Source organism: Alosa alosa, chromosome 3, assembly GCF_017589495.1.
Source record: "Alosa alosa isolate M-15738 ecotype Scorff River chromosome 3, AALO_Geno_1.1, whole genome shotgun sequence".
Lineage (NCBI taxonomy): Eukaryota > Metazoa > Chordata > Actinopteri > Clupeiformes > Clupeidae > Alosa > Alosa alosa.
The window spans coordinates 29,852,983-29,877,240 of NC_063191.1; the positions used below are offsets into that span (position 1 = coordinate 29,852,983).

At 38.2% G+C, this 24,258-nt stretch overlaps 1 protein-coding gene across 5 annotated transcripts in view; it reads right to left on the bottom strand.

The window, feature by feature from the left end:
• dgkh (diacylglycerol kinase, eta) overlaps positions 1-24,258 on the bottom strand; it is a 168,366-nt gene that overhangs the window by 104,535 nt on the left and 39,573 nt on the right. For 3 of the 5 annotated variants that reach the window (XM_048238240.1, XM_048238237.1, XM_048238239.1), the window contains 9 exons: positions 16,633-16,737; positions 15,622-15,754; positions 14,367-14,405; positions 13,555-13,661; positions 10,636-10,761; positions 10,347-10,449; positions 3,218-3,380; positions 2,622-2,730; positions 1,941-2,080 (listed from right to left, as the gene is read on the bottom strand). In XM_048238240.1, the coding sequence (XP_048094197.1) occupies positions 1,941-2,080; positions 2,622-2,730; positions 3,218-3,380; positions 10,347-10,449; positions 10,636-10,761; positions 13,555-13,661; positions 14,367-14,405; positions 15,622-15,754; positions 16,633-16,737 (1,025 nt within the window). The remainder of the gene's footprint in view (positions 1-1,940; positions 2,081-2,621; positions 2,731-3,217; positions 3,381-10,346; positions 10,450-10,635; positions 10,762-13,554; positions 13,662-14,366; positions 14,406-15,621; positions 15,755-16,632; positions 16,738-24,258) is intronic. The other 2 variants (XM_048238238.1, XM_048238241.1) reach the window with 1 other exon arrangement.

Below are 24,258 nucleotides of genomic sequence, written 5' to 3' on the forward strand. Positions count from 1 at the left end.
TGTTTATATGACATGACTGTGGCATATGTCATGGAGCCTTTCGGGGCTTAGTGCTTTTCTAGACTGGTTACTACATATACCTGGCAAGATTTCATAAAATAAAGGCAGAGCAATGAGAAATGTAATGATTTATTCATAGATCATTCATCCGCCAAGAAATGTATTTCTTCTATCAGCATGGTTGTCAGGCAACACTGAGTTGCAGCAACTCTACATTTTGTATCAGTTAAAATGCAGTCAACGTGAAGGGTTGTGTTGGGTTTTACAACAGCATTGAATGGTATTTCCGATTCAGCCAATCATAATTATAGACCGGAACTATCCATCTTAGAATACCACACATAGACACCAACGTCCACAACAGATTTGTCTTCTTCTTTTTATCCTACAGTACACCTCCTATGCCTCAAAATTGACACACTCTAGTTTCCTGTCTTGTTCTTGCATGAATTCTAGTTTCTCTCTGATATGGTTTGCCCATCTTGTAAAAGATCCTTGATTACTACCTACACAACCCTCTCCGATCTTGAGCAGCCAATTGTCAAAGATTTATAGAACACTATCTCTGCAACCGTATATTCTAATTATAGATACAAGCAGTCTTGTATACATTCCAAGCATAGACACAGGCATGACAGGATGATTGCCGATTGAAAATCAAATTGACCGTTCTAATTAGGATTTCTTAAGTTAGGATAAGATAGGAGGTCTGAGATAATAGAGGACACAGTTACTGTATGAGTTCAGGATTTGCTTCTGTAATAGGATCATATGATTTTATCTATCTTTCAAGCTATTATCTATCTTTCAAGGTAGGACAAGCAGTTACTGTAGGATATTTTTTCTGTAATGAGGCTCCAGGAGTGCATGCACCATGGCACGTTGCTATTATGATGAGTGAACGCATCTCTGCAGAAAAAATCTGCTTGCACAAATGACCATCTATGCAACAGCAAGATTCCACCAAAACTTGCTGTGCTGAAACAGGTGTTTGTGTGTGACAAGCAGAGTATACACCCGATAACTGCATTGGTCACTAACTAGCAAAGGCACTTTGTGTCCCGCCTGGCGCCGCGATGCACCAGCCTTAAGATAGGGCCCATTATTTTTATGCCTGGCGATAATATTAATTTATAAATAATAACTAATACATTAGTCATTTTGAGTGTGGATAAGGCATTTGCAATACACAAAAAAGACAGCTTTAAGAGACATCTAATGAGTATTAACTCAATATACTATGCCAGTAATTGATTCATGTCAACCAGCACGCCAGCAAGTTTATTGGGAATAAACCGAATATGCGTGTGTCTTGTAAACACCTTATTCTGATTGAAATAAACCAAATATAAGCGATTTTAATCCATGACCCACAATATTGGGTCATGAAAACACCTTAAACGGAATATGCTCCCAGAAAGAAGAGTGTTGTAGGCCTGCGCATGCTCAATTTGCACAGAATTAAGATAAAATGAACCTATTGTCTCTCACGCACTTTCCTAATCACTTTTGGAAAGACAAGGAGACAAACTTATTTCTTGCAATCATGCAAATGTCATGGAGTTCATTGTCGGGAGAAAATGTCGAAATAGATCTGTAAAAAACGTAATGAGGCTGGCTATCAACGTACGCCTGAACAAATGAAATACAGGTGGAAGACCCTGAAGATGTTGTATTATGCAGTCAAAAGAGGGAATTCCACCAGAGGAGATTTACGTCATGACGTTTGGAGCCTATTTGTATTTGTACTTGTACTTATTCGGAATTATGTCGATTGCTATGTAAACAGGAATATGCTCAAAATGTGACATTCTACTAAACAGGTTAAACAGAATATTGACATAAACGGAATTTGGGCAATAAACTGATTCAAAACAATTTTTTCCCGGCATGAAAATGTGCTGATTGATATGGATAAACCAACAGTTTAAGGACAATACCTGTCCAGCATCTTGGTACTGGCCCGCTCCAGCTTTTCTAGGATCTGAGGCAGCTGTGTGTCATCATCACATGATGGTCCCCAGCCAAGTACGCGTGCCAAGTCATTTCCAGTGCCCAGTGGCAACACACCAAGCTGGCACTGTAAGGGAAATGCATGCCCTTAAAAATGTTGTATCAACATGCAAAATGCATTTGCATTAAATAAGCTAGCACAACACTTGTGCAATGTTAGGGTGACCAGATACAGTACACATACACCATATGCATGACAATGTGGACCATGACCATATGCAAAACAATGCTTTGGACAAAGGCGTCTGCAAAGTCCCATAACCATAACCATAACCATAACAATGTGGGTCTGTTGCAAATGCTGAGAGGTAACCTAAAACATTGATATAATGCAAATGTCTATGTAACTAAGTAACAAACCTTCTGTCCTTCAGCTTGTAAATACCCATAAACACCCAACAGTTTGATTGACATCCATCACAGCCTCTTGACTGCTATAATTTCTCAGCCACTGGATGAAAGACAGGCTTACAGAAAAACTTAGCTCTATTCAATTTGAATGTCCCAAGCTTGCTGTTGCTAATGTCGGCTACTGCTATTAAATAGAGCATACTCTATACCACAACGGCGTAAGCGAGAGGAAGGTAAAAATAAAAGAAAATACTCACCTGTTTATGAAGACTGAGTTTGTCAATTTCTGATAGTACCCAACCCACACTGCCATCTCCACCACAAACAAGAATTCGAAAGTTATCAAACTTCTGGAACAAGCGAAGTCTGCAATAAAAAAAAATATATATAAATATATATATATATAGATATATATAGATATATAAATAATAATAACAATTATATTCCATTCCACTCCATTATTACTCCACAGCTGAGATGATTTGCATTGTTTTTTTAATCAGGGCAGCAGTTTGCAGATTACATTATGTGCTTACAGAATTGCAAAGGGGTTCTCGACTGTTGTAGAAAGAAATGGCTGATCTTTAATGCAATATCTACTTTGCCCATTATCAGCAACCATTCATCCAATGTTGCAACGGCACATTCTGTTTATTAATCTGATATCATTTTAAAAGGCTAATTGAGAAAACATGGGGAACCCTTTTGCAATTATGTAAGCACATAATGTAATGCTGCCCTGAGTAAAAAAATAATGCAAATGATCTCAGCTGGTATTCTGTCTATACTGGAATAGAAGGGAACATTTCTAAAATGTTTTTGTCAGTTTCCAAACAGGAACAAATGATCTTACCCTAAATGGGGTCCTCCATTCACCAGATCAAACACTTGAGCTGGATTCAACAGCTGTTTGAAACGTCGCAGGAACTTCACCCCTTGATTGTCACCACTTTTAGAATTTACAAAGACCAGGAGTGGACTGGCACAAGATGGGGGACATGTAGCTTTCCAGAAGCCTATCACAAAAAAAGGACCAATCACACATCCTATTCATCAGTGTTTATTCACACTTCTTCTACATGTAAAAAACATGATACATTAATGGAAAAAAAACACATGTATAAAGCATGTGACCTGGTCAACTGGAATACAGTGCAAAGTACACCATTTAAAAGTATCAGAAATGGGTCATTCCATGTCAAATCAAACAGAATCCAGGAAAATCCAGGTTGCTGCACAGTCTCAGATTTTGCTCAAAGTTTGTCTACATAATGTTTAGGTCCCATAACTAAAACTTGCAAAATATTTAGTTGTACCCGCATGGCATCAAACAGTATTTTGTGTGCAAATACAATACAAATACACATGAAGATATTAAGGGCACTATTTTGACCCAGCGCAAAGCGTATTCTTATCACGACGCAAAGCGTATTCCTATCTTACACTCAGATTTTTTGCCATGCGCTTCTTTTTTATTAAACAATGTGCCCAGAGGTGTGGCAATTAACAACCTAAGGTGTGGTCTAGCACAGCCTTTCTGAAACTTCTTTGACCTGAGGCCTGGTCATGGCAGACTTTGGGGTCATAGGGCCCACCTACACGTACCCCAACCACCACCCCCCCCCATCAAATTATCATTATGATTATCATTTTCACAATTATTATTATGCTATATTATTATACATGCACTTTCACTTAAAAGCAGTCAATGTTTAAAGTGCTCACATTGTTCACAAAAACTTGGTGAAAACATACATTAGTAAAGCAGTCCTCTGATGTGTAAGATATAATAATTACAATAGTTAATTGCTTTTGCTTTGTTACATGATGCTTGCATGAGAAATACTTCTCAAAACAACAGCAATTATATGGGTGCTATTGTTTTGGAATGTTTCCCTCATGCAAGCATCATACAAGCATCATACACACAATCATACACACAAATGTACATGCTTTTTACTGAAATTTCATTTGAATGCCTGAATGTAAGGATTCAGGAAACACGATACCAGCTTTTGTGTATGATAAACGGTGGAGCAGATAAGCGTAAATCTCTGATCTGGAGATCTTTAACAGGAACGCTACAATAGCTTTTGGCCACGTTATATTCAAATTTGACTATAGGCCTACAATAGGCCTACTCAATGCTAGATAGTGTATTATACAGTCAATGCTTTGTTTGTATTGATGTTGCAAGAATCCACGTCGTTGTATTAACTGCTGTTAAATAATTAAATAGCGTTCCAACAGGTTGAAGTGGAGCTTTGGTACCAACGTTATCTGGTAGGCTAGTTTCAGTTTCAGTTTCAGACGCGCACACGCATTCATTGAATGAACGCTCATACCACCACTTAATTGTATGGCTTTGTTTAATGACATCGAATTCACCCTTCGCTAAGTCCCGCCCTCCTTAGTTACTGTTGCTATGCCTGACAAGCTTTAGCAACCTGCACGTCTATTACATAGGGGGAGAACCGGGACTTTTCAATGAAATGTAATTTACAAAGACATCGTACCACACTGGAAGCTAATATTTTGTCACTAGCAACCTACATCTGTCCTCTGTCAAATACAGTTGGAATTTCATCTCTGAACAAAACCGTTCATGAGCTATTTAAGCAGAAGTCGAATGTGCGTTTTGTTTCATTCAACTCTCCTGGCCAGAATGAATGGAACAGGCATGGGGGACGAAAGAAACATACCATTTAAGCTATGTACTTCCCACAACTTCAATATTTGACAACATATCATGAATGGTACTTCAAATAGGTGTTATTTTTAATAGATTGCTGATGGGCTATACATCTTGGTGAACGTCTGTTAACAACTTCTTGCCGTTATCGTGAAGCGTGTATCTCTCGGTTATGGAAATATCATGCAATATGCCATTTTTATAGTTAGAACAATATGTGTTCACAATTATATCATGTTTCTATAGTGTAACATGCTATTTTACTGTGTCTTTACGTGGGTTAGGGCACCACACATTCAAGTGCCCTTCATGACCCACAGGCCTTCAGTCTCCACAGGTTAACATGGCAAAACTCGAAAAGCTTGTCAGACCTCCCGTGCCTAGTGACGGGTTGCTAAGCCATGATTGGCCTGTGGCGGTTTTCGGGTGTGGCTTAGCGAAGGGTGAATTAGCAAGTATTTCCTCCTGATTGCAGAAACGCTTGTTTTCTCTTTCTGTCGTTCCACGGTTCCTTGACCAATTGCGCAGCAAATTATCAAATGAAGCACCGGGGCTAATTACAGTGCATGAAAATGCACTGTACTGTTCTTCCTAGGCAACAACTTCTTATTATTATTATTCCGCTTACCACTTTTTCCTTACGCTATTTCTCTTGAACAGTTTAACTTAGAAACTTCATTCAAACTTTGTAACGTAGGTATTCAAACGGACGAAGCTGCTATGTCTTTTCAACTTTGAAACTTTTATACTTTTTAAACTATTAAAGAAAAACTTTTTAAAATCCCCATAGACTTAACATTGCCGACAGTGACATCATAATACAGCCGTTAAAAATTAGAATCCTATGGCAGGTGTTCAGGCCACCTGGATCAACTGCCAGTCTCAGGCTTTAAGCATACAAACTGGCCCTATTAAGACTACACATCCTGTTCAACTGCTTCCTCTGCCAAAAAACTGTTTCAAAAATAAAAGTCCTCACTACAACATTTCACTGTTAAACAATTTAACCCTTTAAACTACTGAACTTTTTAACTGTTCAGCCATTGTAACTGTTACTTGTCATCAACTATGACTCCTACCCACTGTAGCTAGTTAGCATAGTTAGCATCTTAGCATTGCTAGCATTGTTAACATTTTTAGCAAAACTACTAAAAATGATTAGCTAAGTTAGCTAAGTAACATGGTTATCATAGTTAGCATGTTAACATTGTTAGCATGTTAGTTAGCATTTTTAGCAAAACTGCTAAAAATGATTAGCTAAGTAACATGGTTAGCATAGTTAGCATTGTTAGCATGATAGTTAGCATAGTTAGCATAACTACTAAAATGATTAGCTAGGTTAGCTAAGTCACATGGTTAGTATAGTTAGCATGTTAGTTAGCATAGTTAGCATAACTACTAAAAATGATAAGCTAGGTTAGCTAAGTCACATGGTTAACTTAGTTAGCATGTTAGCATTGCTAGCATAGTTAGCATGTTTAGCAAAACTGCTAGAAAATTTTAGCTAAGTTAGCTAAGTAGCATGGTTAGCGTAGTTAGCATTGCTAGCACTGCTATAAAACATTAGCTAAGTAGCATGGTTAGCATAGTTAAAAATCTTAGCATAACTGCTAGCAAACATTAGAGCCATTCCAACTTTCAGTTATCGTCAAATATCTACTTATACACAGCCATTAAACTATTTGAATATCAACATTCATTAAACTGCTAGAAAACATTAGCTAAGTTAGCTAATTAGCATGGTTAGCATGTTAGCATTGCTAGCACTGCTATAAAACATTAGCTAAGTAGCATGGTTAGCATAGTTAAAAATCTTAGCATAAGTGCTAGCAAACTATAGAGCCATTCCAACTTTCGTCAAATTATCGTCAAATATCTACCTATACACATTTATTAAACTTCCAGTCTGTCAACAACTTTTAAACTATTTACCTTCAACTTTTAAACGGTCTACTTTTAAACTATCTATTAAACTAACTGTCTATCAACAACTTTTAAACTATCTACTGGCTATCAACAACTTTTAAACTATCTACATTCAGCTTTTAAACAGTCTCCTTTTAAACTATCAACTTTTATTAAGCTATGCAGCCATCATGTCTATCCTAGCATCACCGTAGTAACCATCTCTGTATTATCTATTTTAACTATGATACATGATATTTTACATCACAACTTTAGCATTTTCATGCACTGGTAATTCCTTGGAATTGCATTTCTAGTTTCACTCCACTGCTCCGTGGACCAGCAGTCTCCATGTTGCGGACCGGTAATAGACGAGTGCAAATATGTGTAGCCTATACTCTGCTAGTTACAAACAGGTTTTAGTTAAAGATGGTTTAGTGGAATACCTGTTCCATACGGTCTCGCGTGCAAGCAGAATCCAAATGCGCCGGTGACCATCAAAATACGTTGTTTGAAGTCGCGCTGCTTGCTGTTAAAGGGAATGACATATGTCACTCTCTTTGGTTTAAAGGATGTTACACCCAAAACACACCCATAACTGATTAAGAAACATAAGAGCAACCGTTTTGAACAATGCGCCCAGCATTTGATCATAAAACCACGCCATTAAATTAGCGAATGTGAACTGGACACGCCATAAATGTCTTTAAACTTTGCGCCTCTGACCAGACGTTTCAGATCGCCAAGATAGGGACCACAGGATTTTAACATAAATATTTCACAAGCCTTGATTTTGGGACCCATTCTTGATATAGACAAGATTTGAACAAAATCGAAGACGGTTCAGCAACAACTGTATCTGATTTGACACGGAATGACCCAAATCACACTGAAACTTAAAATATTAGAAAAACACACTGAAAAATTCAAGTAGTGAATTAGTGAGAAAGACAGATAAATGTGATAGTCACTAATTGTAACAAGAAGAAAGGGAATTCAAGTATTTTTCTCAAAATAACTGTGGTAGAAAATTGCTGCAGTACTGTTACTCAGTTATTAATTCATACTGTGGACAATGAATTAGTAACAGAGTGTGGTTGTTAAAGAAACACTGTGAAATGCTCTCACTGCAGGGCAATGGTTTCATTAAATGCACCAGGAGCTGTGAGGATTTTGAGACCAAATGATGTTCAGGTATACCGCACATGTACTGTAAACACAGAAATGACTACTGAGCAACCTACCGTGATCAGTTAAGGGCTGTATATTCAAGATTAATCATGTGCTGCATTCATTTCCATTACACAACCGGTCAAAAGTTTGGGGTCACTTATTTCCATTCCACTCCATTGTACACAGAATACCAGCTGAGATCAGTTGCATTGTTTTTTTAATCAGGGCAGCAGTTTTCAGATTACATAATGTGAATATTTAAATTATGCTGTAGTGTGGTTGGGATGGAGGTGCATTTCTTCTCAAATGAAAGACAACCACAATCAAGTCTAGTCCTCTCCCTCAGTCTTTCTTTAGCAACCAAGAGAGAGGAAAAGGGAGGGGGTGGGGGTAGTCACGAAGCTGCAACACGTGCCAGAAGCAGCCCAGAGCCAATTAAGATGCTGCTCTCCTCCAGAGCACTGAGCACATTCTCAGGAAGGGAACCTACACATGTGAGGCTCTGGGGTGGGGGATGGCAGATGGTGGATATTCTTATTGCAATCCCTTCCCTTGTCAATTCCAGCATGCTACTTATCTGTCTTTCTCTTTTTACAAATATTGCTCCACTTTCAGTTCAGTTCTGTTATTGCAATGGAGCACTACACTGATACATATTATGTCTATAGGCTCATTATCAGTCATTATTAAATCTGTCCATTAACATGTTTTTACTGGACCGGAAATATCAAAATCATTGATTGTTAAATGTTCCAGCAAATAATAGTCAAGTCAATTTATTAATACAGCACATTTAAATCATCAGGGTTGACCCAAAGTTCTTTAAAAAATATTAAATAATAATAATAACAAAATAAGAAATAACATAATTCAAAATACAAAATGTTAAAAATAAAAAAAATAATAATAATAGTAGTGAGTATAGTAGTGGTCATAGTGTTAATAATGAATTAAAATAAGCAAAGGAAATGAAAATTAAACTAAGAATGGACTTTAAGGGCCCTATTTTGACGATCAGAAACACAGCGCATAGCGTATCTTATCACAACAAAGTTTAATCCTATTTCACTCACAAATTTTTCGCCATGCACTTCTCTTTTATTAAACAATATGCGCCCAGGGTTGTGTGAATTAACAACTTAAGGTGTGGTCTGGTGCATTATCTAAAAATTGCTATCTTACACCATCTGAAAAGCATTACACCACTAACCAAGAAAAACCTGGTTTATCAGCTGAAGACGCACTACAGTAGATGTAAGCAGCAACTCCTCTGCAGGATAAATGTCCTTAAGTTTTTGATTCAGTCATTCAAACTTTACTGGGGTAAGGGTTTCTTTTTTCAGGCTATGTTTTCGATGGTAACCCATTGTCAGTCAATAGTGAAAGTCATTAACTGTGTATAGAGATTGAGAATGTGTCGTCATCATGCCATTTTCCCATTGGTGAACGCAAAGCATTTTGGGGATCTGCGGCAATCCATGCCCATGTAAACCAATGTAAACGGCCAAACGTACCCATAATCTTGGTCACGTGTTTTAGCAATCTCTATAACTGTTTTGTCGCTGACTATGACACCACAGTGAATTTAGTTTAATTTTGCCTATGAGTTCAAATAACAGACAAGTGCAGATGCTTGTAGGCTGTGCTTGTAGGCTCTGCTAGGTTTTAGTAAAGCATGGTTTAATGGAATACCTGTTCCATACGTTCTCGTTGGCAAGCAGATTCCTTCAAATGCGCCGCTGCGCCGATCAAAATACCGATGCGCTGTTTAAAGTTGCGCTGCTTGCTGTTAAAGGAAATGACAGATGTCATTTCCATTGGTTTAAATGATGTTACGCCCAAAACACACACATGAATGATTAAGGCACCGACGTTTGATAACAAAACCACCCCCAATGTGGACTGGACAAACCCCGAAATTTGTTTAAGCTATTCGCCAGCAACCATGCGTTTTAGATCGCCAAGATATAGCCCTTTGTTATTTATGACCATAGCCTAAAGAAAATAATTTGAACATCCAATGACGGTGTCTCTAAATTGAGCGAGATTAAACATCACTTTTTATGGCCAGTATAACTCTGAATTACACAAGTTCCAAAGTGAAAGCAGAGAAGTTCTGTTTGTCTCCTTGGTACATCATAACAGAGGGTTACATACAGAGGGTTTACTTTTTAAGAAAAGCATTTAAAAAAAATCAACCTGGTCAGCATACCATCTGAATCGATACTGTTGAGTGCTGTGGGTGGGATGATGGACACTTTGCACTGTCCAAGTGGACATTTCCGTGGGTAAAGATCCATGCAGGCAGTGTGCACCTGTCCAAACACAAGCACTGTCACACTGTTTATCGCTAAACATCAACTTAAAAAAGAGCATGACATTATGACAACATTTATACTGTGAATACGTTTTACATTGTCTAAAACCTAAAACAGTTCAACCCACTGGAAATGAATATTTGCAGGTAATATCATCAGATAAATACCATATGAAGATCTTACCATGGTTTTGCACCACAAGCAGCGCCAGTCCTGCAGGCGAAGGACACTGCCACAAGTTTTGTCACATACTGCACACTTGGCACTGACAGGTAAGTTTCCCTCCAACCATTGATGTGGCATTGCAATCTACAGAATAGTAAACATTTTAGCTTTTCCTTTCCTGTGCTCCCTCCACATAATAACTATGGGCCTCATTCACCAATCGTTCTGCTGGAGAAATGTGTTCTTAAAGGGAAAGGATTAGCTATATTTCCCCCTCTGCTGGAGAAATTGTGCATTATGCTATTTCAAACTGTGGAAAAAGGTAACGATGAAGCACATGGATTTGTTTACAAGCTAGCGCAACGGTTAGCATAAGTTCGGAAGAACAATGTGGATGTTACAAGGTAAGAAACACGATTTAAAACAAGTTTCTTGTTTCTCACTTCTCTTTCCGGGACGGTAGTCTCAATGTTGCAAGGTTGGTTTTCCGCCTGGGAACGCTAGGGGCAGCGGGGAAAGTCACCATTTCCACCGGAACAGGACCATCCATATGATTTCTAAACGGGTTTATTACGTTGAAATAGTTGCCAAGGTCACCTTTAAAACCTACTTGTTTGTGCAAAACAAACCAGGGTTTCCCCAGATTTGACCACCCCAAATGTAAGACTTTTTAAAAACCTTTTTAAGACCACTTAAATGAAAATTAAGACCTACATCGCATTATGCGGTCGTAAAAACACCAGATCAAATCCCATTAATGATTATTAAAACAACACTTTCCCATGATGTGCTGTCTCTCCTCTCGACTGATTATGTTGATTCTTGTTTCAATACCAATACCAAGTCAAGAATTACGATTTCAATACTCCCTAAAAAATGTATTTGATATGGAGGCCCCCACCACCTTGACATCATCAGTAATATTGAATATAGTGTGATCATTCACACCAGTGGCCATCCTAGATTCTGCTTGACACATGCACAAACGCACACGAAAAATGATGGCTTATATCATATGTTTCTATTTCATATATCTTGGAATTCATATGAAGTGTATATTTTAATAATAATGTATAGTATTTTATAGGACAGTTTTCACCTCACTGTGTGTTCACTGTTTGCTGAGTGTGTTTCACTAATTCACAGATTGGGATAAATGCAGAGACCAAATTTCCCTCTCGTCGGGATCAAAAGAGTACATTTATATACTTATACTTTGGCCTATAATCAAATGCCTGACCTCTTTGGAAAGCTGCAACACTGTAGTTTCTTGGAAAACAATCAGAAAAACTGTGTGATGTACTGACACAGAGTTACAAAGGCTAAAATATTGTTTTCTCATTCTGCCGGATAACAAGCATCTCTGAACTGACCACATTTCAGCCCTCTAGGTCACTTGATATGACTTGGAAACAAAACTGAGCCCTAGCATCAGGTCTTGTGAAGCTGTGTGCAAAAGTAGATCAATATAGAATGAAAACTGCTTACTTAGACCATTATTTGCCAAGGTATGCTCATGCGTTTTGTAAAATGCCCTATGGAAACTCCCCATAGGACTTTTGGTTATCAAAAATGCATACTGACATATGCTTACTGCATATGAACCCCTACATGTAGAAGCATAATCTTGGTCTCAAATGAAAGGTAACACTCTAAAGTTTCATGCTTGCATTTGGATTATACTTCAGGGGTTCTGATATGGAATGACTACACTAAATATGGAATAATTACAAAAAATCTACAATTTCTATTTCAATTCAATTGGTGGACATCATCTGCATAACTAATATGGATCAAATGACATGAATATTACATTTCTATGGATTCTTGTGAATATTTCAAGACCCAATATGCTATATTGCTAAGGATATACACTGCAGCTAGAAGGTAGGGAAGGACCAAAAGCGGATTTCAAAAGCAATTTTAGTAAGTTTAGTAAGTATAGTAAGATTAATCTGACAATGTAAAGCACTACACATATTTTACATGACAAAGATTTTCATGTATTGATTCCCAAAAGTCCAAACTTTCAAATGATGTATAATATGACTATGCTACAACAATCTGAAGTATAAAAATTATTTAGAATTTTTGGGGGAGGTGGAGGAGGGGGGTAAATGACCCTGGGCTGGAACATGTGCTGCATAACCCTGCGGCTGCCCTGTAAATGGTTATTGCATTTTAATAATTTATGCAGGTGCAAAATACAATAGAATTCAAATGACAACTATCTATTTTATGATTTATGATATTTTTAAATACAAATTTTTTTATTGATGTATAAAATAGTTTCCACTATAATTTTAAAATGAGGTATTTTGAAATAAATCAACATAATAAATAATACTTTTTGACTTTTATACCAACTACTTAAAGCTGCAGTTGGCAAGTCTGACAGATTGAGGTGACTGAGGGGAAATGTTTTAATGTTTACAACTCTCATGCCCCTCCCCCACTACCACCAAGCACCCTCTCATCGAGATTGTGCTCGTCAGTGCGCACCAGACTGCACCAGACTGTGATTGACAGTCAGATCTCATACAGCCCTGCTTTGATTGGACCAGAAAAACCGGGAGCTATGGATTTTTGTAAAACAAATAACAGGCTCTATAGGTGGAGGTAGAGCATAGTGTCGGTTTCAGTGAATATGATCAAAAAAATCTTTTTTGGGGATTGAGAGGGCGTTTACCTATGCTAATAAAGAACAACTGGCACACCCTGTCAACTTAGAAAGAAATGGGATTCAGCATGATAAGAACGAAAACTGCAAATGATTTTGAGGTTTAAGAACACCTTTGTGAATCTGCTTAAGAGTTTTCATAGGACAGTTAAGAAAATTCTTAGGAATATATTGGTGAATGAGGTCCTATGTTCTGTGCATAGACAATGGCTTTTCTGCTAAATGGTGGACTGCATATTTTTCATAGTACTACTTACCCCATCCTCATCCTCGATGATATCTTTCCCAATCGAAGCCAAGGTTGTCCATTTACAGTTATTAGTGGCCCTCACAGCACACCTCTTGTGAGCTTTAAATTTACATACTGTAAGGGGGAAAAGCAGTGTTTAAAATTTGATTTATACAATATATAAATAAGAACTTGAAGGTGGGGAGGGGGTTAAGTTAAGCCACCACCTGTGTCTTGTAAACTATAAAAAAATCTCAAGTGACCCTGCATTTTACTATATGTATATGTTCATATATATTTAGTTGAAGGGATGGGTTTTTAAAATACAATTTAATTTATTAAATTGTTTTCTCAAACCATAGTTTTGTAAAAATAATTTTTAGTTAGCCTACTGCAGTGCAAATGAGTTAAATGCCACCTTAGTCATATGCTACAATGTTGCTATGCTCTGAATGTCTGTCAGATCGCTAATTTGTAGCTCTGTTGCAACGTGACAGTAAATTTAACCTTACACCGAGTTTGGCAAATTAATATACAAGTAAGATACGCCCAAAAACTGGAGCTACTTCATATGTGCACAATTATCAGAAAAACACTTAATCACAATAGGAAATTTAACCCAGCAGTGGTATAACAATGAATAACTGCACAATGCTTCATATTTTAACAGCTGTCATTCCTCATAAAGAAAACAGATATGGGCTCCATACTCCTCCTGTGCTAGTAGCTATAGTTTTTTTTATCAACTAACAATCAATGTATATAAAATTGAGCAACATACACCCAATTATTTTGCTGGCCAGCTTCAGTGAGAAATGGTTAAACTTGCCCTACTCTTACCTCGCGATATTGACGTGGCATTCAATTTAGCTTTATCTTCTGCGTTATGCATATCACAGTTCAGAAAAAAAAACATATTGCAGTGTGAACATATAAATAAGCTCACACAACCATACAACACCCAAACACACACACTCTTTCTTTCTCTCTCTCTCACAGACACACACACAAAACACAGTTTCCATCTCTATGTGAATGAGATCCAATAGGCTAATGGCTAGCAGTTCATAGTTGATTTCCTCTAAATTGCATTGCAGGTTTAATTGGACTAAGTATACTCATCTTGCTGGGTCTATAGAGAAAAAAATAACACACTCGTTGTGTGCCCACCTCTTGAGCAATGACCTACATGCCACATAAGAGTTACATTCTACTACAGCTAATCAAATATCAGATGTATGCAACCAAATGTAGCATTCACTCTAAAACATACTGTAACCTCTATTGAAAACAAACCTCTATTGACATATAACCTTGGAAGGTTACTGGAGACTATACTTCTATATCGGATTCATCAATCCTGCAGGTACATAAAAGTACCAATAGATAAATCTGTGATTAATCGTATCCTATGCATAGTAGCTACTTTAAAGCAACATTATGCACATTTCTTGCATCATAGTCCTTACAAGTCAAGACTCGCCACTCGGCAGTCATGCTGGCAACACCTCTGAAAAGCTATTTCGGGCAAGTGGCATCGGCTGCCTACCTAAATGGATCTTTAAAACTACATAGTATTGTCAAACAGACATTTGAGGTACACCACATGAATCATTCAAATGTCAAAGGTGTGACCAGTTAATGAAAATGTCGTCAGCACGCTCACAGCAATCCAAACTATTCTCATCTTTCTCTCATTTCATCTATCATAGTTGATAGAACAGAACAGGGGCCTGTTTCACAAAGCTATTTTAGACTGGTCTGTAATGTTAGGCCAGTCTTAATTTTGCTCATAAACACACTAAACTTACCATGACTTTCTTCCTTATCCAGTCTATACATCCTTTTACATCCTTAATTTCTCCTTTTAGGCAAACCATATTGAGTAGACTTGCTTGCCTTTGTAAAAGTTTGAAATTAACAATAATTTTAGGAGGACCATGTCAATTCTAAACCACAATTAAATGACAACTGTCTGCACAACTATGTACAAAATTAGCACACACCAGTAGAGCAATTGTATATTCTTACAGATTCCTTTACATTGAAAGGCATGAAAAGAGAATAATTCAGAGGGTGACATACAAGCACCTACCTTCACATGAGAGACCATGGGATGTGACTCCAGAAAGACTATCCCTACAGACATTGCAGAAGGTGGGACGGGCATGAGAGCAGGCATACCAGTTGTGCATCCCTGAGAAATGTTCCACATTAAACTGTGCCGTCTAGACAAGGAGAGGTTAAAACAAATTGGCGACATCAGGATAAGACTTTGTAGCCCCTAAAAAGAAGTACTTTATAGTATATACATTGCTTTCACCACACTCTGCAGGCTGACAATATGCATCCTTCTTCCTACAAAGATTCTTGTCTGTAGTGTCCTTGTAACTGCCATTTCAACAACTGGAGTTATTCTTCTTCAAAAAATCATTGTTCAATTAATCAATATCTGATCAACATCAGATCACAATATATGTCCTCACTGTTTTGGAACTGAAGCATTTTGGGGCTGAGGGGTGTGGTATTGCAGGTTAAGGTAGACAGTCTTATATAATATTTTTTGCCCTCTCAGACAAATCAAAGCAATTATTATCAATAGAGTAACATCCAAATTCAGGATTGTCCCTGAAGTAAACCTTTTCACCATCAAGTATTCAAAGAAATAAAGAAGCAGTAAGTTAGTATTAATAAATAAAAAACAATGATTTGCCATTTGTCTATTAAGACTCGCAGTTGCAGTTGCAGAGCCTTCCATATATTACAGTAATCTAAAGCATCTTATATTATTAAAACACTCTCGACACTGCAGCTTTCATGTAACTGATGAAAGTAAATTTGACAGTACAGACTGATATAACAGAATGTTCATTCTGTTGGCTCACTCTAAAATGCCATAATAATGGAAGATAAAAACACTAAAGGTCAACTAAAAGAAAAGAGATAACTTTAACCATGCGTTTGAAATAACACACAATTGCACATCATTATCTTTATTGCAGACCTGAGCTAGGTATCATGACCTCTTTCTCATAAACACGTCACTCAAAATAAGGCAACCAACTAAGGTATGCTCCAGACTAAAAAAGTAAACAATGGAGCTTACCTCATAATGGTCTCGGGACTGGACTGATTTCAAAGAACTGATCCAGTCCTCCATTTCTTTTCGGTTTTCAGCACACAGAATGAGCCTTCGAAACGGTGTGATAACCTAAAGCAGAAAAGAAGGCAAGACATCCATTGATCAGGATGGCTCACTCTGCTGCCTGCCTGCGGAATGTGAGGACTACAGACGATTCCCTTTATTTAAGGCACGAAGCAGACAAACCCCCCCCCTTTCTCCTCCTTCCACTCACCCCCTCCCTCTTGCAGCCCTCTCCATCTCTGCGCCTGTTTGACAGAGATCTGGACTGACAGGCTGAATGCCTTCGAAAATTATAAAAGCGGGTTCAATCAAAGACTCTGCACTGCAAAGCTCTTGAGAGACAATCCAGTCTTTTAAGTACATTATAAATTTATTGCTATTTATCTTTGAATCCGTTTCCCTCACCCATCCAAAAGCTCTGTGAGATACATACCCACCTGTCCGTTCCATAATTGGTTTTCTAGACTGAAAAGCTACACAGAGAACCACCAGTACTGCAAGAACCTCTACAAGGATACAAGGATACAAGGATACAAGGATACAAGGAAGTTTATTGTCACATGCATATAGTTACTGGAAGTAAGAAATGCAGTGAAATTATGTCTGGTGTCAGCCTATTTGTGCATCAATGGGGGGGGTAAAAAGTGCAGTAGAAGAGGGGTTTAGTAGATTAAGTGGCAAGGGCTGCATAAAAAAGGTGGGGGAGGATTGGGATGGGGTGGGGGGGCACCAACAAGGAGCACCCAAGAGCAACAGGGGCAAGGAAAAAAACCCTTACCAAGGAAGAAACCTTGGGCAGATCCACGGCTCAAGGGGCTAACCCAACTGCCAGGGGTCTTGGTGTGTGTGTTGGGGGGGATGACAGGGAGATGGGATAGTGTGCTGTGTATGTGGGGGAGAGGGCAGTGTGCAATATGTGTGTTGGAGAAGCTTCCTCATGAGACAATGTGCTGTGTATTGGGGGGGGGGGGGGGGCAGTGAAATTAGAAAATTAGAAAGCCAAAAACACCCCAACCTCTTCATCCACATGGGATTATATTATCCAGACATTTCTCCACTGGCAATTCACAGCTTATTTACGCTCTTTATTCAAATGTCACATAAAATAACTTGCATTTAAACTCGTTCTCGTTAAAGTTCTGACATATTTCATGTGAATACAGAAAGTTTAAAAGAGTGAGCAGAGAACAAAGGGGTTTTATATTTGCTGATTATATTCAATAACCATCCCACAGCAACAACTACACACAGACTTGACGGTTGCATGCTCAGTTAGTTTGTTTCTTAGCTGACTGGAAACAGTTTTGTTTCAGAGCTAGATGACTGCTTGCCAACACGCTTGCCAACTGCAGGTTTGATATATTTCACTAAAAAGAACAACAAACAACTGTTTGATGGCAGAGATTGAGCCATTCTGAAGCTAACAGAGGAGAGACAGAGAAAACAGAAATGTCATTGGACAGACACTACACTACTGCATGATATGGTGGTCAGTGTGTGGACATTTGTACACAGTAAAGGCCAATATAAAAATTGTGCAAAGATAAACTATGAATCCACTATGAAATTCACAAAGAAAAACACTACTTCTTCTGCACGTCGCTGCTTTATTCAGCATAGGCTGATTAACAAGTAAACGGGAATATTCCGTTTCTGCTTCACATGGAAACATCTTATTATGAATATTGCCATAAGCAGAATATGGTCCTTAATCAGAATATGGTGTGCATGGAAACATACAGATGTACAGTACTAATGCTTTTGCGCCCACTTCAGGCGTATTTGTTTCACAACGTGCACGTAAAAACATGGAGAGGTATGTACAAACAGGCCACACTTAGTTAAAACCGCAGACTGCCTGTCGCAGGAGCTGAAAATGGCAAATTGCGCTTTCCCGTGTCAAGCATATGCATTCAGAGGAGGGTCAGGGGAAAGTGGGAGTTTCATGTTAAAAGATGGGAGAAGCGTAAAATGTGCCAAATTTAGGTATTCACCTGTATGTATGAAAACTGCCCATGAAAGCACACATCTATAAGCATGTGTTTATCCAAATTACGGTTAAAATTGTCAATAAGAGGAACTTTCAAAGACAACAGAATCGCTATTTAGAGGACCAGTTTTGCGTCCACTTACACTTGTGTGCACTTAATCAAAAGCAACCGTAACGTTCGTTGGCCTTTCAAATGTCTTACTTTTACTTTCAAGTTATCCACTTAAACTTTCCTACTGTCTAGATTTGACCAATCTTCCATAGCATACGTGCACAAGTAGTTTGATATTCATTATCTCCCTGCTTGTTGACATCTTATCATGTATTTCATGATCGCTAAACGTTTGATTCTTTTTAATGTTGTCATCAGTTAACTTCATTCAACTGCACTTTTATGTATGCCGTTTAGTTGTTGATATTCGTAAATTGGGGTAGGGGGCGAAGAAAGGCGCAGATTACCCGATGAACTGAAAGTTTGATAAATACCACATAAACTTGGGTAACAGCGTTCACTTTCTGCGGTTTATCCATGATGCTGATAACGCTACATTTGCAAATGTATGTACATCTGGCCCTCAATGTCTCAATGAGTTCAGTCTGGTAGACAACGAAAGCCTTCGAAAGACAGTTCTAAATCTGAACTACTCCACTTGCTACTTAGATACTGCCAACATTTTTTTTAATTTCTTTCATTTAATGGCAGCTGATGCTTCAAATTGTAAATGCATCCTTGCAGTATGGCTCATTCCCCAAATCATTGAAAACAGCGCTTGTAAAGCCCTTTCTTAAGGAAGAACATCTGGACACCTCTGTTCTTAACAACTACAGTATAGACACTAACTTATCTTTCATCGGCAAAGTACTTGAGAAAATAGCTTTTAATCAATTGACTGACTTTTTAACTGCAAATTGCTGTCTTGACTATGTTCAATCTGGTTTACGGGCCCATCACAGCACTGAGACAGCTCTCATCAAGGTCTCAAATGACATACGTCTTAATACCGACTCAGGAAAAACATCAGTATTAGTATCATAGGACCTCAGCGCAGCTTTTGATACAGTTGATCATGCCATACTGCTTTATAATACATGTAAATAATAAGTGTATTCAAACTCCTTTGATTATTGTTTTAGAAGCCTTTTCAGAGACCACTAGCTCTCTTAAAACCTGTTAACGGACAGTGTTCCTACATTGAATCTTCATGTTGTTTTATCCAATATTAGTAGTGCAGATGTATAGTCTATCTTATACACAACCATTGAACCAACACAGTAAATGCAAAAATAGAGACTTCTGTGTAATTATTCCATATTTTGGGTAGTCATTCTATATCAGAACACCTGACATACAATCCAAATAGTCTACAAGAAACCTCAGTGTTACCTTTCATTTGAGACCAAGATTATGATTCTACACCAAGAGGTTGCTACATAGTCAGGCTTTTATTGTCAGTATGCATTTTGGGTAACCAAAAGTCCTATGGGGAGTTTCCATAGGGCATTTTGCAAAACGCATGAGCATACCTTGGTAAATAATGGTCTAAAGTACTCGTTTTTCATTCTATATTGATTTACTTTTGCATAAAGCTTCACAAGACCTGGTGCTAGGGCTCAGTTGTGTTTCTAAGTCCACTCAAGTGACCTAGAGGGCTGAATTGTGGTCAGTTCAGAGATGCTTGCAATCCGGCAGGAAGAAAAAACTATATTCTAGCCTCTGTAGCCCTGTGTCAGTATATCACACAGTTATTCTGGGGCTCGTTTCTAGAAAGCGTCGTTTGCTAACTTGCGTAGCAACCTTGGTAGTTTGCTCCATCGTTCTTGGATTTGGTGTTTCTAGAAAAGGGAGTTGGAACTCTCAATCTCAAACAAGGACGCAAAGTTTGGTCGTTTGAACTACTGCCCCTGGGCAGTCGCACTTGTGTTGTTCCTTGGTAGTTCCAGTTGGTGTCCGGAGCGCCTAACAAAAAATCACAACCGCCTAACCAAAAAAAATATAAAGTGGATGTTTATCTTGTGATTCAATGATTGATCTGTCCTGTAGCTTTATTTTGATTAAGAGACTGACTCCCCTACTTGGCTCATTCTTGCTATTTATGTTAATTTGAGTATTGCCTTGTTTTTGACTGAAGTCTTATTGGTCTCTCGATGTAGAGAGTAAGTAAATATGTATGGTCAAAGCCTATTGTTATGTTTCGTAGGCCTACTCTTACTCAGAGGTGAAAAGAAAAGATTGGATGCGAACTACGGCTGAGCGCGCAGTGCACCGACGTGCTGCCGTTAAGCCACGAGACAGGTGATAAAGTTTGCGATACCCAGACATTCGTCCAGGCTATATATTTTTTCCAACATAGATATTTAACACAAATAATGACTCATATTGGTCGGCTTATTTTAACTTTTTTATATTCTTGCAATAGGTTTAGGTTTTTGCTGATGGCAATGACAATGCCAGCATTAATCACTCGATTTAAATTAGAAAAATGTTGACATAGGCCGTGACAGAACATTTCTAGGGGGTGGGGTATTACACGTTGTCACTGTTTCCACCAATGATATGTATTGCTGCATCATCAACAACATTGTTGGAACTACAGTGTTCGAACATCGGAAGTAGCGAATTGCGACACAGGTATGATGCTTCCTGGAAACAGGTGTAACAATGTCGTTGTTTGGTCGCAAGTTGCGTCGTACCACGGTGGTTGAGCAACGTCGTTGCTAACTTCTCTAGAAACCACCCCCTGATGGTCTCTACTGAAACTACTGTGTCTCAGCTTTCCAAAGAGGTCAAGCATTTGATGGTAGACCAAACTGGGTGAGAACAGTGGCCTCTAGAGTAGGAACAGTGCAATTTCGGGGGGAAAGCCTAGAGGTGGCCTGTACTTAAAAGTGTTAAAGTTGGCTAGTAACTTTATTTCGACTACATAGCTACTATTAACAACATCTACTGTGTCCAAAAATGTAGCCTAAGCCAGATAGTCTGATTATGATTTAAATAAATATTCAGAGACCACCAGCCCTCCTTAAAGTAGAAACGGAAATTATCCCATTCATTTGCTTTATTTCATAACATGCTAATCGTGATTTATATGCTAACACATCTAAAGCATTATTTAACATTTTAACTCCACAGTATTTACATGAATCATTCAGCACAACATTGCTAACATTTGTTATGTTGGTTATTTACAGATACGTTAATGAAGCTAAGTTCCAAAAGTTAACGTTAGTATAAATAGAGCCATTTGGACAACAGCTCAATCATGTACAATTACCAAAGTACAAAAACTAGCACATATCAGGGCAATGAACTCAGCGACATGATGTACAAGGCAGCTAGAAGTTAACGTTACACTAACGTTTTCTAATGTTCTAACGTTATGTTAGAGATGTTAAAGATAGCGTTCAAATACATTATTGACTTAGGCTACCTTAGAACAGATGTAGACATCCTCATTAATTGTATCCACGTTTAGTTGGTGTTGTGTTCTACTTTAACTTTGACCAGAGCAGACACTTATCTCGGTTGAGATGTGGCTTGGGAAAGGGTAAAAAATACACACCTCTCGGGATACCTAGTGTCAAAGTTGCATGTACCCCATGCACACCGTTTAACCATTTTCAACGTAAAATGTCAAGAAAAAACATATAAAAACGAATGAAAACTGACTAACTGCAATGTTTTTCAATGGACATGGAAGCAGAGAATGTGCGAGTGTATTGGGTTCTATGCGCACTGTGATTGGAGTCGTGTTTGGGGGTGTGGCTTAGCCATAGATCAGTTGTCCCCAAACTACGGCCCGCTCATTTTGGGTGGCCCCCCAAAACATGTCCGTGGTATATAGCAACCGGCCCGCATGGGAGTACGACATCGTCAAACTATAACCTCCGCAATTTCGCCCATTCATTCTCTATGGCGAGTCTTAACAGTACACATGTAATACTCTTTTTGTCCACTGGTGGTTGTTTTTGCGCTGTTTTGCGTTTGCCATCAAAAACGGAATGAAATGTAGGCCTATCTGCAAACAATGTAAGAGGCCTTTGCTGACTGCATCAGTGATTCTAAAAGTTTATCAATGAATTGTTAATAACTAACTAACTTATATTCAAGTCATTTTTCTGGGACTTTCTGGGATAATTATTTATTTGTTCAAATGTTGAATGGTGGTCATTTCAGACCACTTCAGCACTTCATAAAATTCTCATAGTTTGAGAACTTTACATTTTCAGAGTTCAGAGTTCTCACATTTTTAATGAAATATACTTTTGGGACTACCTGCTAATACTTTTGGGAATGCAAAAGTCTTTTTATTAGTATTCTTTAATTTCAGTTACATTTTACACTGATATGGCATGATGGCAATATAAACACAGCTAACAATGGTATTAAATTGCAAAAGCCTATAGATTGAATGTAATGGAATATTCAACTAAGGTAGACTGCTGTTGTTCACAGCACTAATCTATTTATGGTTACTGATATACTCAGAGTCTCTGGCCCTCTCTTTCAGCCAGGCATAGTAAGCTGACCTTCGGAAGAAAAAGTTTGGGGACCACTGCCATAAGTCAATTAAACAATAATTATAAGTGAGATTTAAACACCATGACTGTGACATTTTTTGTAATGTCGGCTATATATACCCAATGTTTTCCTTGTTAATACTGTTTGAGCCCACACTAGCCCACACAATGAACAGGTGTGATGCATTTCATAATTAAAATAGTACAAGAAGCAATTTGGCAGGGTGAGTAATATGTCAATGTGGATTGGTCAGAGAAAGGGAAGATAGATCCCAACAGTATCTAAATGTTCAACATCAGGCAATAGGGGTCAAAAGTCACATGCATTGACACACCTCCAAAACGGCAAAATATTGTTTTTTTGGTGGTTGCAGCATCCCTTGAAGGTCATAGGGTACCACATTTTTTGATCGTCCTCACGATCGAGTCTCGAGTCTGTGTAACAAGTTTGGTTTTGATACCTGAAGGTTTTCCTAAGATATGACCTTACTTCCTGTTTGGCTGGTTTGCTGATGATTTTGATATGTGACCTGTGAAAGTTTAGTTTCACTTTCAATAAAATCCAATACCGCGGGTCTGAGCTTGTCACCGTCATCACCGCAAAAAAAAAAAAAATCTGTGAAACATTTGGGGGATTCCACTTTTCACCATGACATATGTACGTTATGCAGTCATCTTAGACGTCTGCAGGTGGTTAGCCTACATGAAGTCGAATCCCCCTATAATTGGCCTGCACATGTGTGCACGTAGTAGGCTAGGCCTATGTAATGTCATGATGTGTAATGTGATGAACCATCTTATGACATTGATACTCAAAGAACCACAGTTACGTAGGCTAACCCTCTACTAAAACTTAATATCAAAAGATGAAGCAAACCCGACCTTTCGTGTTTGTGTTGGGGAGAGCAATGTTCCAACATTCAATTTACTATGCGAGAGCAGGGGAGAACTGGCACAATCATAACACTTTTCTATTCTCTCCGTTCAAACTCAATTTACATAAAGCTGTTAAATGTGAAAGCTGTGAAATTTGGCCAGAAAGGAGTCATACATGTTTAGTTCATGAAAGAATTAAAAAA